Source organism: Ixodes scapularis, unplaced genomic scaffold, assembly GCF_016920785.2.
Source record: "Ixodes scapularis isolate PalLabHiFi unplaced genomic scaffold, ASM1692078v2 PGA_scaffold12__126_contigs__length_90152505, whole genome shotgun sequence".
In the NCBI taxonomy this organism is placed as follows: Eukaryota; Metazoa; Arthropoda; class Arachnida; order Ixodida; family Ixodidae; genus Ixodes; species Ixodes scapularis.
Genome location: NW_024609838.1, coordinates 2,285,717 through 2,297,847, shown reverse-complemented (window position 1 = coordinate 2,297,847; position 12,131 = coordinate 2,285,717). Strand labels below are relative to the sequence as shown.

The 12,131-nt window shown below is 43.9% G+C and overlaps 1 protein-coding gene across 1 annotated transcript; it reads left to right on the top strand.

The window, feature by feature from the left end:
- The first annotated feature begins 5,597 nt into the window (after positions 1–5,597).
- Positions 5,598–9,986, top strand: LOC8035803 (multidrug resistance-associated protein 1-like). Its single transcript, XM_040205820.3, has one exon. It carries the CDS (start codon positions 5,598–5,600, stop codon positions 9,984–9,986), a length of 4,389 nt encoding a protein of 1,462 aa, XP_040061754.2.
- The last annotated feature ends 2,145 nt before the right edge of the window (positions 9,987–12,131 follow it).

Genomic DNA, 12,131 nt, shown 5'->3' with positions numbered 1-12,131 from the left:
TTTCAAAAATGGTACTTTTTGGTTTTCACATAACATTAACGTAAACGTGCCGCAAAGAATATCTAATACAGCCAAGTTATTTTATAATACATATAAAGAACGTGTTTCGGGCTCTCCGTGGACATAAAAAGTATTGATGTAACCCAAGTAGATCGCCAGTAATTAATTGTCAAAGTTTGTCAACAATTGAACAAGGGGGCGTTTTTGACATTTTTACAGAAAAAAAGCAAAACGCCTAAAATTATTTTATGGTATTGGAGCCTTTTAAATGTGTCCACAGAGTGCTTTAAAAAAGATAATATAATGTGGACTGAAAATCCACGGCGGGAGATCAAGCGAAACATCCGACCCACGACGGGTGTGAAAAACACTGCTTTTCGCCGCGGCCTCTTTAAAAATTCATAAGTCGCGAACAAAAAATCCGACGAACTTGCGGTCTGCGGCGACTGCGTTTTTAAAAACGGCGCCATAACATATATTTTTTTCATCGAAATTAAAAATTCGACCCTTTTTGCCTGCACGATTTGAGATGAAACCACCCATATATATATATATATATATATATATATATATATATATATATATATATATATATATATATATATATATATATATATATATATATATATATATATATATATATATATATATATATATATATATGTATGTACAATATGGGGGGGATTCATATACGTATATTAAATAAGGAATACTAGAATGCTTCACTGCTGGACACCTGAAACGGCACGTTTCTTATCCGAATAATATCCCGTAATGCTGAACAATTTAAAGTGGCGGTAACTCAAATAAAAAATTCAGAGTTATGAAGGCAGCCGTGAGCCATCAGAGTGAAGAGGTTTATAAAACAGAATATTATGCTCATCAAAGTCAAATCCTTTCGTAAAATCATTGGCCACACCAACCACCATCTTGTACACCCGATATATTGTGATACGTGCTCTTTTTAACTAAAGAAAAACTAATTTTGTTAAACGGCGCTATCTGAAACCCAATTTAGAAGACGATATAGAATCATACTTAATTGCAAGATATATAACAGTTACTGGGTTGCATTTTCGGTGTTTTTGGAAAATAGAGGAAGGATTGGGGTTTGGTCGACAATGGCTGAAAACGTTTTATTAATTATTTTATATAAAACAGATGCATTCCTTTTACAACAGAGGGCAAAAAAAAAAAAAAAAGATGTATAAAAGAAGACACGTGCGACAGATGAGCGCTAACTCGCAACTGGTCGTTTATATTTAGAGTTCGTAAACAGGAAGTTACCAGAACACAGCCCGCTCGTGCGCAAAACCAGTTCGTTTAATCTAAAATAATAAAGCCCCACCCCTCACAAAACGAAGGAAAAGGAACGGGAAAAAGTACTAGTCATATATACAGCTCAGCTCACAAACACATCTTGGGACAGAATATAAAAAAAAAAAAAACGCGTTCAGCGTGCGTCAGAACGATACGGCTGTACACACATTTGAGTTCGACTGTGCCGACTGTACTGTGATCTCCCTAACCACTGGCGCACTGGCGCCATCTATCGATTTGCACTAGGACCCTTCATACCTGCCCACGTAATTTATATCTCTTTTACGCATAACGACGTGGGCTTGAAATAATTTTGACAATTTTATAGACGACTATTTTAGATTAATAGGTGCATAGATTTGCTGTCGCAAATACTGCGAAAAATCGGTCTAGTTATGAGCAGGTTTAAAGCTTTCAAGGTCTGCCCGATGGATGGCGCCAGTCTCGGTGGTTACAAAAAAATTACCAACACACTCAACACCGTCAAACACAGACGTGTAGACCGGCCTTAAGAAAGATGACTGCATACATATTTTATAACGGAAAGCTCATGTGAAGACTGCGGCACATTCAGTCAGCGGATCAGTCCGTGCACCACTATACATCGCATTAGGAAACACTCCCGACACACATACACATACTAAAAAGGAGAAACATGAAAAAACGTAGGTTATGTACACTACAAGTATTTCATGAACGTGCTTTACTGTGAATATTTCTCCGTCATCACGGCCGAAACTGGAGCTGTTTTTAATTGCGTACATGTAGAGAATGCCTTTGTAACAGGTTCAGGTAACGGGAACGAAACATGCCTGGTGTCTACGTATTTTTGGCGGACCAGTGTTACTACTGCTTGTAGTAAGTAAATTTAAAAATACTCACTGAACACGTTCGCTGAACAGAATTCACTTAAACTTACATCGCGTGTCGTATAATGTTGTTAGCGAGCTGACGGCTTTGATTGTAGCGTAAAACTGAATTAAGTTTTTCACCAACTAAGTAAGTTACGATCATTAGTTTACAAAAACGAAACAGTAACTTAAAAGTATATTCGGCCTTTGCCGTTAGAAATTTTGTTAATTGGTTGCAACACAGAGTGAAGAATTGGGGTCTCTATTTTTATTTGTACATCAAATTTTTTATTGTAATAATATAAAGTATATTTGAAGTTATTTATGGTTTTATAATTTTTTTTAAAGTTTTGTCTCAAAACGTTTGCATGGAAAGCAGCAGTCATAAGTACTTATCAATAACAATTAAAAGTGGCAAAATGCATGTCACTCTGACCATAAACATATCTCTCTTTACGAACAAAACATATCGCTCCAATTGGTTTCTTCCCCCTCTCGTCTAAATTCATTCAACCACTTTGAGGTTCTATGCTGAAAGACAAATGAGTTACTCTTTCTGCTTTCTTTGAGAGTATAAGTTTTTAACATATAAATATTGGAAGGGGGTCACTTCCGCGATAGTTCATGACCTTGGCTAGTATACTTGCACTCTTGGTGTGAGTAATAAATATATCGCTTAGGCTGTGTTCCAAAATTTACTCGATCCGACTCCGGAGTAAAAGTTTCGTACCGTGGCGTTCCAAAACTTACTCGAGCTTACTCGATGACGTCAGAACTCGCGTTCCAGAAGCGGGTTGTTTACTCCGGAGTAATTACTCGCGCTACCCTTCTCGATCGGGGGGTAAAGTCGGATCAAATCGAGTAAATACGTCACGTGATCTGTTCGTCGTCTGCTTTCTGCGCCGACAGCCGTCAAAGCTCGCTTGCTCCGTTGGTTTTGGTGGCGGACGTTCGAAATGACAAAGAATTAGGTGCAGCATGTGTGATTATTGCGATTTGCTGTTGTCAACGCAGGAATTGACTGCATTACATCCAGACCGTCCACCTTCCCCGGGAACGTGTACTTGTTATTATCTGAGTGCGAGCGTAAACAGGAGCTTCTCCGCATCCTCGTCCTCGGCGTTGGGGGAATGCCATATTCTCACGTTCAAGGCCGAAAATGTTTGAACTCGGTATATGATAATGTAGTATTTTTGTTTCCTCCAGAGTGTTTGTAATGAGAGGATAACGTTTGTAAAGCAGTGAAGGCTTCGAAAATTTCACTGTAATCACATTCGTGTCAAAGCGAACGTGAGTTTCATATCATTCTGGAGAAAGCACCCTCGCGCTGTACAGCTACAACGTGTGGAATATATTTCTGCAAAACATAATCTGTGCAAATTACAATGCGTGGAATATATGCGTTTAGGGCACCGTGACTAGAATTGCAGCGATCGCGCTGATTAATAAAAACACATTTTTTTATGTCTAACTGTAAGGAGTAAGTAATTTTGATCTCAATATACAGCTCAAAACGAAGGTGAGTAAAAGGAGCTGGTGGATCCACCTCAAAAAACACTGCGTCGTCATTAACATTACCGTTCTTCGAGTGCTTTCTCCATGATCGAAAGGATCGTCTGCTATTTTCTGCCATCGCTGCTATGTTTTCTTTTGGCCGTCGCCCAAGACGAAGCCAATCCGCGTAGTATCCAGGTGATTATCCTGGCCGTTCCAAAATCGAGTCGCGGATCCTTTACTCGCGATGTCACGTTACCCGCTGACGTAGGTGACAGGTTACTCGGGTAAGATTTGGAACATAGCCATTATGCCTCAGAATGCATCCTTGGGTGTGAATTGATATTGTATGAATTCATTCATTCGAATAATTATATGAATCTTTCTATTCAAAAGCTTGCATTCCAACCGGTCAATATTGAAATCACGGCCCCTAATAACGGTCGCTATTTTTGCTGACAAGTGAAAGGTATGTCTATAAAATTAGACAGGTTGTCACTATTTTCCTTCGGTGACCAGCGAAGTACGTGTATAATTATAGAACCTCCACGGCGCTGTTAATACTTCGTAGTCACGTGTAACACACGAGCAGAGCGCCAACAGCTTGTTAGCTGTTGGCGCTCTGTTCGTGTGTTACACGTGACTACGAAGTATTGTGTCCTTGTATCTTGTATCCGCATTGTATCCTTGATTTGCAAAGGCCGATAGTACGATAAACAAAAGTACGAGTTGAGCGTTTAAACATATGCCTATCATTACGACACCAGGCTTTTGATAACATCATTACATTTCAGTAAAAAAAAAAGACATGATAAGTTAGTGCCGTTAAAAAAAAAAGCTATATTTTTCGCTCACATTGTGCGAAGAAACGAAACGAAAGCGATGGATGTAGCAGTGTCGCACAATGCGGGTTGAATGATGACGTCAGGCATCTGAGGACGGAGGTGCGACCTGGTTAATTCTCATAGCCGTCGTGGTTGGCGTCGTGAATGCCACTGACGACCGCCACCAGTGGTCCGTAAAGCAAATGGGTAAGCGCAGTGGAAGTCTCTAAAACCATCCATCATTAAATGTAGCAACTGGGTACTGCCAAAGTGTATCTCGCATTACGCGAGTAATGTTGAAAAACAAGTCGTTCAAGCTGACAACACCATGAATCTTTCTTCGTTGCGCAATTCTTGGTGGGACGCCAAGGGTTGCCCTCTTCGTTTTTTGCGCGCGGCACGGAGTACGGGAGGTCCCGATTTCCCTCTCCTAGCGGCAAGAGGGGAGAGAAGAAGGATTTCTTCATTTTCCTTGGGCACTCCGCAACAACAAGCGACCAGGACGAAATCTCTGCAATGCGTCACCCATAAAGCTATCTATGACTTTAAAAAGGTAACCACAACGGGACTGAGCAATGGGCTGCAAAATGTAATTCGAAGAGCCCGTTCCTACGTCTACTTGATCGCACTTACAAACACATGTTCGTTGCTGGTGGGGACTGACGTATTTCTCCAGCTGGACTGACGTATACTGCAGCGCTTGTTCCGAGCTTCAAAGTTTGTTTCGAAATTTGTCGCAACGTCAAAATTCGTCACGGTAATGAGTTTCACGGGATACACCTTGCAGTCTTGTTTCGCTAGAGCATACTGTACAGCTCATCGTTACAATCCGAGGAGGGTGCAGTGATCGGAGCCGACACACGTTTATTGCTGTAACTGTTGAACACAAATGGGACTTCGTCGGACCATTAACTTACTCCGTAGACAATTGCCGCAGTGGCAGGTTTCTACTTGTGTCCCTGCGGGGCAAACGAACGTTCAGTGTTCGTGCACCGTTTTCAAGCCGCCGAAGTCGCCACCGGTGAAGCACTCAAGAAGGATTTCGCACGTGTGCCGTGTGATAATAGTGAAATCGTCCCCCAGCCGTGGTGCAATAAACGAGTGAGTGATGACTCCTTTCTGCACTTCACCTTTGTTGGATTGGGATTACACCTGGAGCTCGGACTACCCAAGGCTGACATCATGCTTCGAGAATACCGTCCTCACCTACACACCAGCGAGTCTCCTTGTGCTATTTGGTGTCCTCCCTCAGCTTGTAAGACGTCGGAAGAAGCAATCCCGCTATCGTGAAACACTGTCCTGGACTCCTCTAAGTATGTCCAGGTTCGTCGCAAGTCTTCTGCTTACGCTTACTTACGGGTTCTCGCTCGTGAACAAACTGGTCAGTGGACCGTCATCCGGGTCATCGGTGGTAGCAGACCTTGTACATGTCACCTCTTTCGCCATCACCATGAAAGTCCAGGAGAGCCATAGAAAGAATGGAATTGGATCATCGATGCTGCTTTTTTTATTTTGGCTGGTGACCGTTATCTGCAAGCTCCCTGAGTGCTTTCGCCACTTGCACGGACTCTTCGCATCGGGCAGAAACTTGGTTCAGATTTTGGATCTTGAATTTGCCGTCTGGGGTTCAGCCTATCCTATGATGCTCTTGCAGCTGTTCCTTTCTTGTTGGACGGACGCCAGAAAAGACGCGAAAAGACCCTACCTCACCGCGCCACCTGTGTCATTCCTTCTTTTCGGATGGTTGTCAGCACTCGTACATAAGAAGCCAGAACGCAGCGTTCAGATGGAGGACCTGTACAAGATACCACGGGGCATGATGACTGAAGAAAGCTACCATCAGTGGGCTGCGCTGTGGAAGAAGGAACTAAATTCTTCCGGATGCGCACCAGAAGACGAAACATGTAGAAACTCTAGACTTGGGCCTTCACTGCTCAAGCCGCTTTGGAGAGTGTATTGGAAGCCTGTGATTATTTCATGCATCCTTGGCGTGGTACGAGCCATAGTAAGGCCCGCCTCTGCTCTTTTTTTGCATCTCCTGATGGACTACATGGGCGGAAACGGTCCCACGTGGATAGGTCTCTTGTACGCCTTCGGAATGGTGTGCACCATCTTTGGGTCGGCTCTGCTTGCTGTCCACACGAACAGGACAATCAGTCTTACGGGGCTAAATGCAAAGAGTGTCTTGGTGGCAGCCATTTATAGAAAGGCACTTCGGCTTTGTAGCCAGTCGCAGAATGACTACACGATAGGGAAGATGGTCAACTTAATTTCCGTTGATGCCGACTGGATCTTCAAACTTAGCACCAATTTTAATTACGTTGCCAGTGCTGCCCCAATTATAATGATCACGCTAGTTCTACTATGGCAATACCTTGGGTTTGCTTGCCTCGCTGGAATCGCTGTCATGTTCGTTATGGTGCCGATAATAGCCGTAACGGTAGACATTAGGAAGAAGTACCAGACAGGCCAAATGAAGCTGAAAGACAAGAGGCTGAATATTGTGGCAGAAATGTTGAACTGCGTTAAAGTGATCAAACTCTTTGCTTGGGAAAATTTTTTTATCGACAAGTGCAAATCCTTACGGTTAGGGGAGATGGGTCTGCTAAAAAAATATTCCTATCTGACTGCTCTTCATCGCTTCCTTTTTACTAGTATGTCATCTGCGACCACGTTGGTGAGTTTTGTGACTTACGTGTTGGTTAGCGACGATCATATTCTCGACGCAAGGACTGCATTTGTGTCATTTGCTTTATTTGATTATTTGGAGCTCACGATGTTTGTATTGCCAGACTTCATTTCTAACTTGGTTCAGACGAACGTTTCAATGACCAGGATTCGAAAATTTTTAATTTGCCCTGAAGTAGATAACAGTTCAGTTGGTCGACGTTTGAATGAAGGCGACGCTGTATTAGTGAAGAATGCAACGATCAGTTGGTTGAAAAACAAAACACCGACGTTGAGAAAAATTAACTTGACTGTCAATACCGGTCAACTGATCGCAATCGTTGGGCCCGTAGGCTCTGGCAAGTCGTCATTGCTCTCTGCATTGTTGGGACAACTTCGAGTTTGCTCAGGATCTGTGGATTGCATACAAAATATAGCGTATGCTCCTCAATGTCCATGGATCCAGAACAAGACCATACGAGAAAATGTGATCTTTACGAGTACTTACGACACAAAATTGTACGAGAAAGTACTGAAGGCGTGTTGCCTCGAGAGAGACTTAGAGATCCTTCCAGGTGGAGACCTGACGGAAATAGGCGAGAAAGGGATCAACCTAAGCGGTGGTCAAAAGCAAAGGGTGAGTCTAGCAAGAGCCGCCTACCAGATGAAAGACTTGTATCTGTTTGACGATCCCCTGAGTGCAGTGGATGCTCACGTTGGGGCTTACCTTTTCAAAAATCTTATAGGACCACAAGGAATGCTTAAAGACACCACAAGAATCCTGGTCACCCATCACCTTGCAGTACTTCCTGAAGTCGATTACATTGTCGTCATGCAGGATGGATCGGTAATTGAGACCGGAACGTTCGAGGAACTCAAGAAAGAAGGAACTGCTCTTTCGGAACTGCTGAAGAAAGTATCGGAAAAAGGTGAGAAATCGACAGGAAATGAGGATATTCTTATAGATTCAGAGGACAACTGTAAACTAGAGAAACTGAAGCGTAACATTGCGCTTGTGGAGAAGGAGAGAATAGCGGAGGGTACTGTTGGTCTTCATGTATACCGAAGCTACATAAGACAGGCCGGGTTTCTGCTGCTATTGGTTATTTTGTGTTACGGTGTTTACACAGCACTTGGTGTGTTCGTTGGTATATGGCTGCGCGAATGGACCGATGAATCATTGTTCATTGACGGAAGCCAGGGCCGATCTCTGCCTATCTACAGGATTGTTGTTTACACCCTGCTTTTTACATTCCAAGCGGTTGCTAAGTTTTTTGCAGTCGCAATGCTGTGGAAAGTTGCACTCTCATCCTCTACCTCGCTCCACCAGCTGTTGCTCGAGGGAGTGATGAGGGCACCGTTGTCATTTTTTGATGTCACCCCCTGTGGACGCGTCTTGAACCGCTTCGGTAAGGATATTGACCAGCTTGATATCCAGCTTCCAATGGCAGCGCATTCTACTCTTGATGTATTCTTTCACTTTGCAGCATCACTTCTTCTAATATGCATAAATATTCCTGTCTGCTTTTTGATTATCATTCCGGTTGCAGCTAGCCTAGTGGTTCTGCGTCAAAAGTACGTGGTCCCATATCGTCAAGTCAAAAGGTTGGAAAGTGCCAGCCGTTCTCCGATCAACAACCAGATTTCCGAGACAGTAGCTGGTTTGAGCAGCATCAGGAGCTACGGCGTTGAGGATATTTTTATACGAGACAATGATTGTAAGATTGACATTATGCAGACCTGTACTATGAACGCGAGACATTTGAAATACTGGATGGACGTCCGCATGGAGATGGTCAGCGAACTGACTGTGTTTTTTATGCTATTTCTTCTCGTTACCAGCCGCGACGCAATCGGCATGGGATTAGCGGGCCTTCTGATTTCTTACATGATGAGTAGTCTCTCTTGCTTCACCTACTTTCTGTTTTCCACAAACGAACTAGAAGCAACTATGATATCTGCCGAACGTGTAGACGAGTACAGGTGTTTGACTCCGGAAGGGCTATGTACATCGAATTTGAAACCGGACCCGCAGTGGCCAGGCTCAGGTGCAGTGTCCTTCAAGTCCTACTCCACTCGGTACCGCGACGGCTTGGGCCTGGTCCTCAGGGACGTTAACCTGGATGTACATCCTGGTGAGAAACTGGGGATCGTAGGACGAACAGGTGCAGGTAAATCGACCGTAACCCTAAGCCTTTTCCGTATCGTCGAGGCGGCGTCAGGCAAGATATTAGTGGATGACGTGGACATTGCGGCCTTAGGACTACAAGACCTCCGTTCCAGGATAACCATCATACCTCAAGACCCGGTCCTGTTTCAGGGCACTCTGCGATTTAACCTTGACCCGGCCGGTCAGCACGATACTTTTGAGCTCTGGTGGGCACTGGACCGATCTCACCTTGCTGATTTTTTCAGACAAAACGAGGGTCTAGATTTTGAAGTGGCAGAAGGGGGACTCAATCTTAGCGTGGGACAGAGGCAGCTCGTCTGTCTTGCGAGGGCTCTGCTGAAGAAGACAAAGATACTTGTCCTTGACGAAGCCACGGCATCAGTGGACGCTGAGACAGATATGCTGGTTCAGCAAACCTTGAGAGATGTGATGAGTGGGTGTACTGTCTTGACCATAGCTCATCGTATTCACACCGTTCTAACGTCAGACCGTGTTGTTGTCATGGACCGGGGAACGATTGTCGAAGTTGGTAGTCCGGCAGAACTCTTGGCTGATACTACGTCGTCCTTCTACGCCTTGGCTCATGAAGCGGGAGTTGTTTTCCCCGGAGTTACGGAGTCCGGACTTGCTGCTAGTTGGTCGGGTAGTGTTCCTCGCTAGTCGAGCTAGGCTTCTTGCTGAATAGTCGCCCGGGTAGCAGGGTAGGAATGGCGGAATGCCATGTTTCTATTTAAAAACCTTGAGGGAAACCGCATGACCAGGGGAGCAACGTGGCATTCTTAAAGCCACAATCGAACACCTGACGCTTAATTTACCTATTCCAGAATCATCTTCGACGGCTTCAGTGCCACATTGGTGGTGCATATTGCGCTTCCGAGCGACGGTTTACAAGGAGGCATGGAAGCACTCTTGCTGTGAGGTGTATTGTTTTGTGTAGATTCTGGATGGGCGCGGTTAACTTAATATGTGTAATGTATTACCCAGTGCTATTGCATATTTTTGTGTTTCATTCAACGACGATCTAAAGTGAACAACTCACGCGATCATACCCCGCTTTAAAAATGCAGGTCCGATTAATAAAAGAAGAAATATCTCACGTGTGTAAGGACACTGATATGGCAGTTCGCTAGCGCTTAGTCACGTGGGATTTTGTTTAAATCTCGCATGCTTTGTTTAAGTTTGGAAACAATTACATACACAAAGGATACCTTGTTTATAACGACACGATGGGATGTTCTTAACACGCTCTAAAAAGTTTGTTTTAGAGGGTTTGCGCGAAACAAAATTATTTGAGATGTTATCTAATCAATTGGTTAATAGTCAGTTTGGCATATCCCAAAATATTTTGGCAGGCTTTTTTTTAAAGTCTTGGCACAGCGCCCTACAAACAAGGGACGAAAGAATTTTGTCAAAAGATATTGCTTACGCTGATTCGTAAAAAAATTATATTATTGTTACGTGAACGTTTTCTAAAAACTGTGGGGTCTTATGTTCCATTAATGTGGCATGATACTCCTATGGCTCTGGAGTTTGTCTCCTTCTGTTGTATCACCATAATTATAAATTTGTTTCAAGTACCTGCTATGAATGGCACTTTTTTGGGTTGTCATCGTCTAATATTGTGCGCCTGAATTTCACAGTGAAAACAAAAGTCATATTTTTTATATTTCGTTTTGTTTGTTTCCTTTTAGCAAGTTGTCTCATGCCTACAAGTGTGTCAGTGTGCTCGCTAGGTGACTTGAGTGTGCTCAAGAAACGCAAAAAACAATTTTAGCGTCGTTAAGAATGAGTTCTTGTTTCCCACCTTCTAAAGAACGTTCAGCGTTTAGTGTCATTGTCGCAGTCTTAGTTAGCCTACTTTGCATTTTTCGTTATGCGAATGAAAATTACAAGCCTCATAGACGATTTATATTTTTGTTTTTATTTAGGGCAATTAAGGCTTCCACGGCGTGCTATAATATAATTTTATGTTGATGTTTGTTCCTTATTCATTCGTTGCTTTTTATGTCTCAATGTTTGTCTGGATGTTTGAGTTTCTCTATTGTCATACTGAAATAACCCTGCACGTACACGTTTAACTGTTTTTGACTGTATGAGGTGGGAGACGAAAAACGCTGACGCGGCACACGTGTCTAAGATACGCGAATGATGTATGCCCAAAACTTGGAGACCTTCTGCAATGATCGCAGCTACCACTAGAGCTCTTTTGTAAAGGGTTTCTTAGATTTACAATAAAGTCTCAAGGCCATATTTCTACGGTGCTTTATTATATTTGCTTCAACTCTAAAGCTGCGGCCAGCCGGGCTAACATATCGCACGACAGACTGTCTGCGGGCAGTGCCTAACAGGTGTTTCCTCCTTGTACGACGGTCTTTCTTGTTGGTCAGATATAAACCTTCTGCAGAAATGCTCCAAGCATGCATATGTATGAAGCGCTTCGAACATCCCAGGCAGCACAAGGGGTGGGGCCCACACGGGCAATAGGAGCTCGGGCAGCCCCTACAAAACCCACTATGGTCCCACGTGGGCGCAGCGTGGATACGTCGCAGTGCCGTGGCGGGTCCCACCTTGGATATGCGAGGGCAGAGTTGGGCACAGCGTGAGCATGCCCAATTTAGTGTGCCTGTGCAATACCCCCGTGGGTTCCACTTCAGCTATGCGGGGGCAGTGTTAGCGCAGATGTGGGCTTCAGGGGGGCCAAGTATGGGCATGCCCTACTTGGGCTGCCCGTGCGATACGTCCGTGGGTCCCACCTCGGAAACGCGGGAAGCAGAGTTAGTAAAGATACGGGCAAAGCGTGGGCAC

Bases quoted from the DNA above. Each gene is read 5' to 3' on its own strand.
- LOC8035803 (XM_040205820.3), top strand. From the start codon at position 5,598: ATGACTCCTTTCTGCACTTCACCTTTGTTGGATTGGGATTACACCTGG.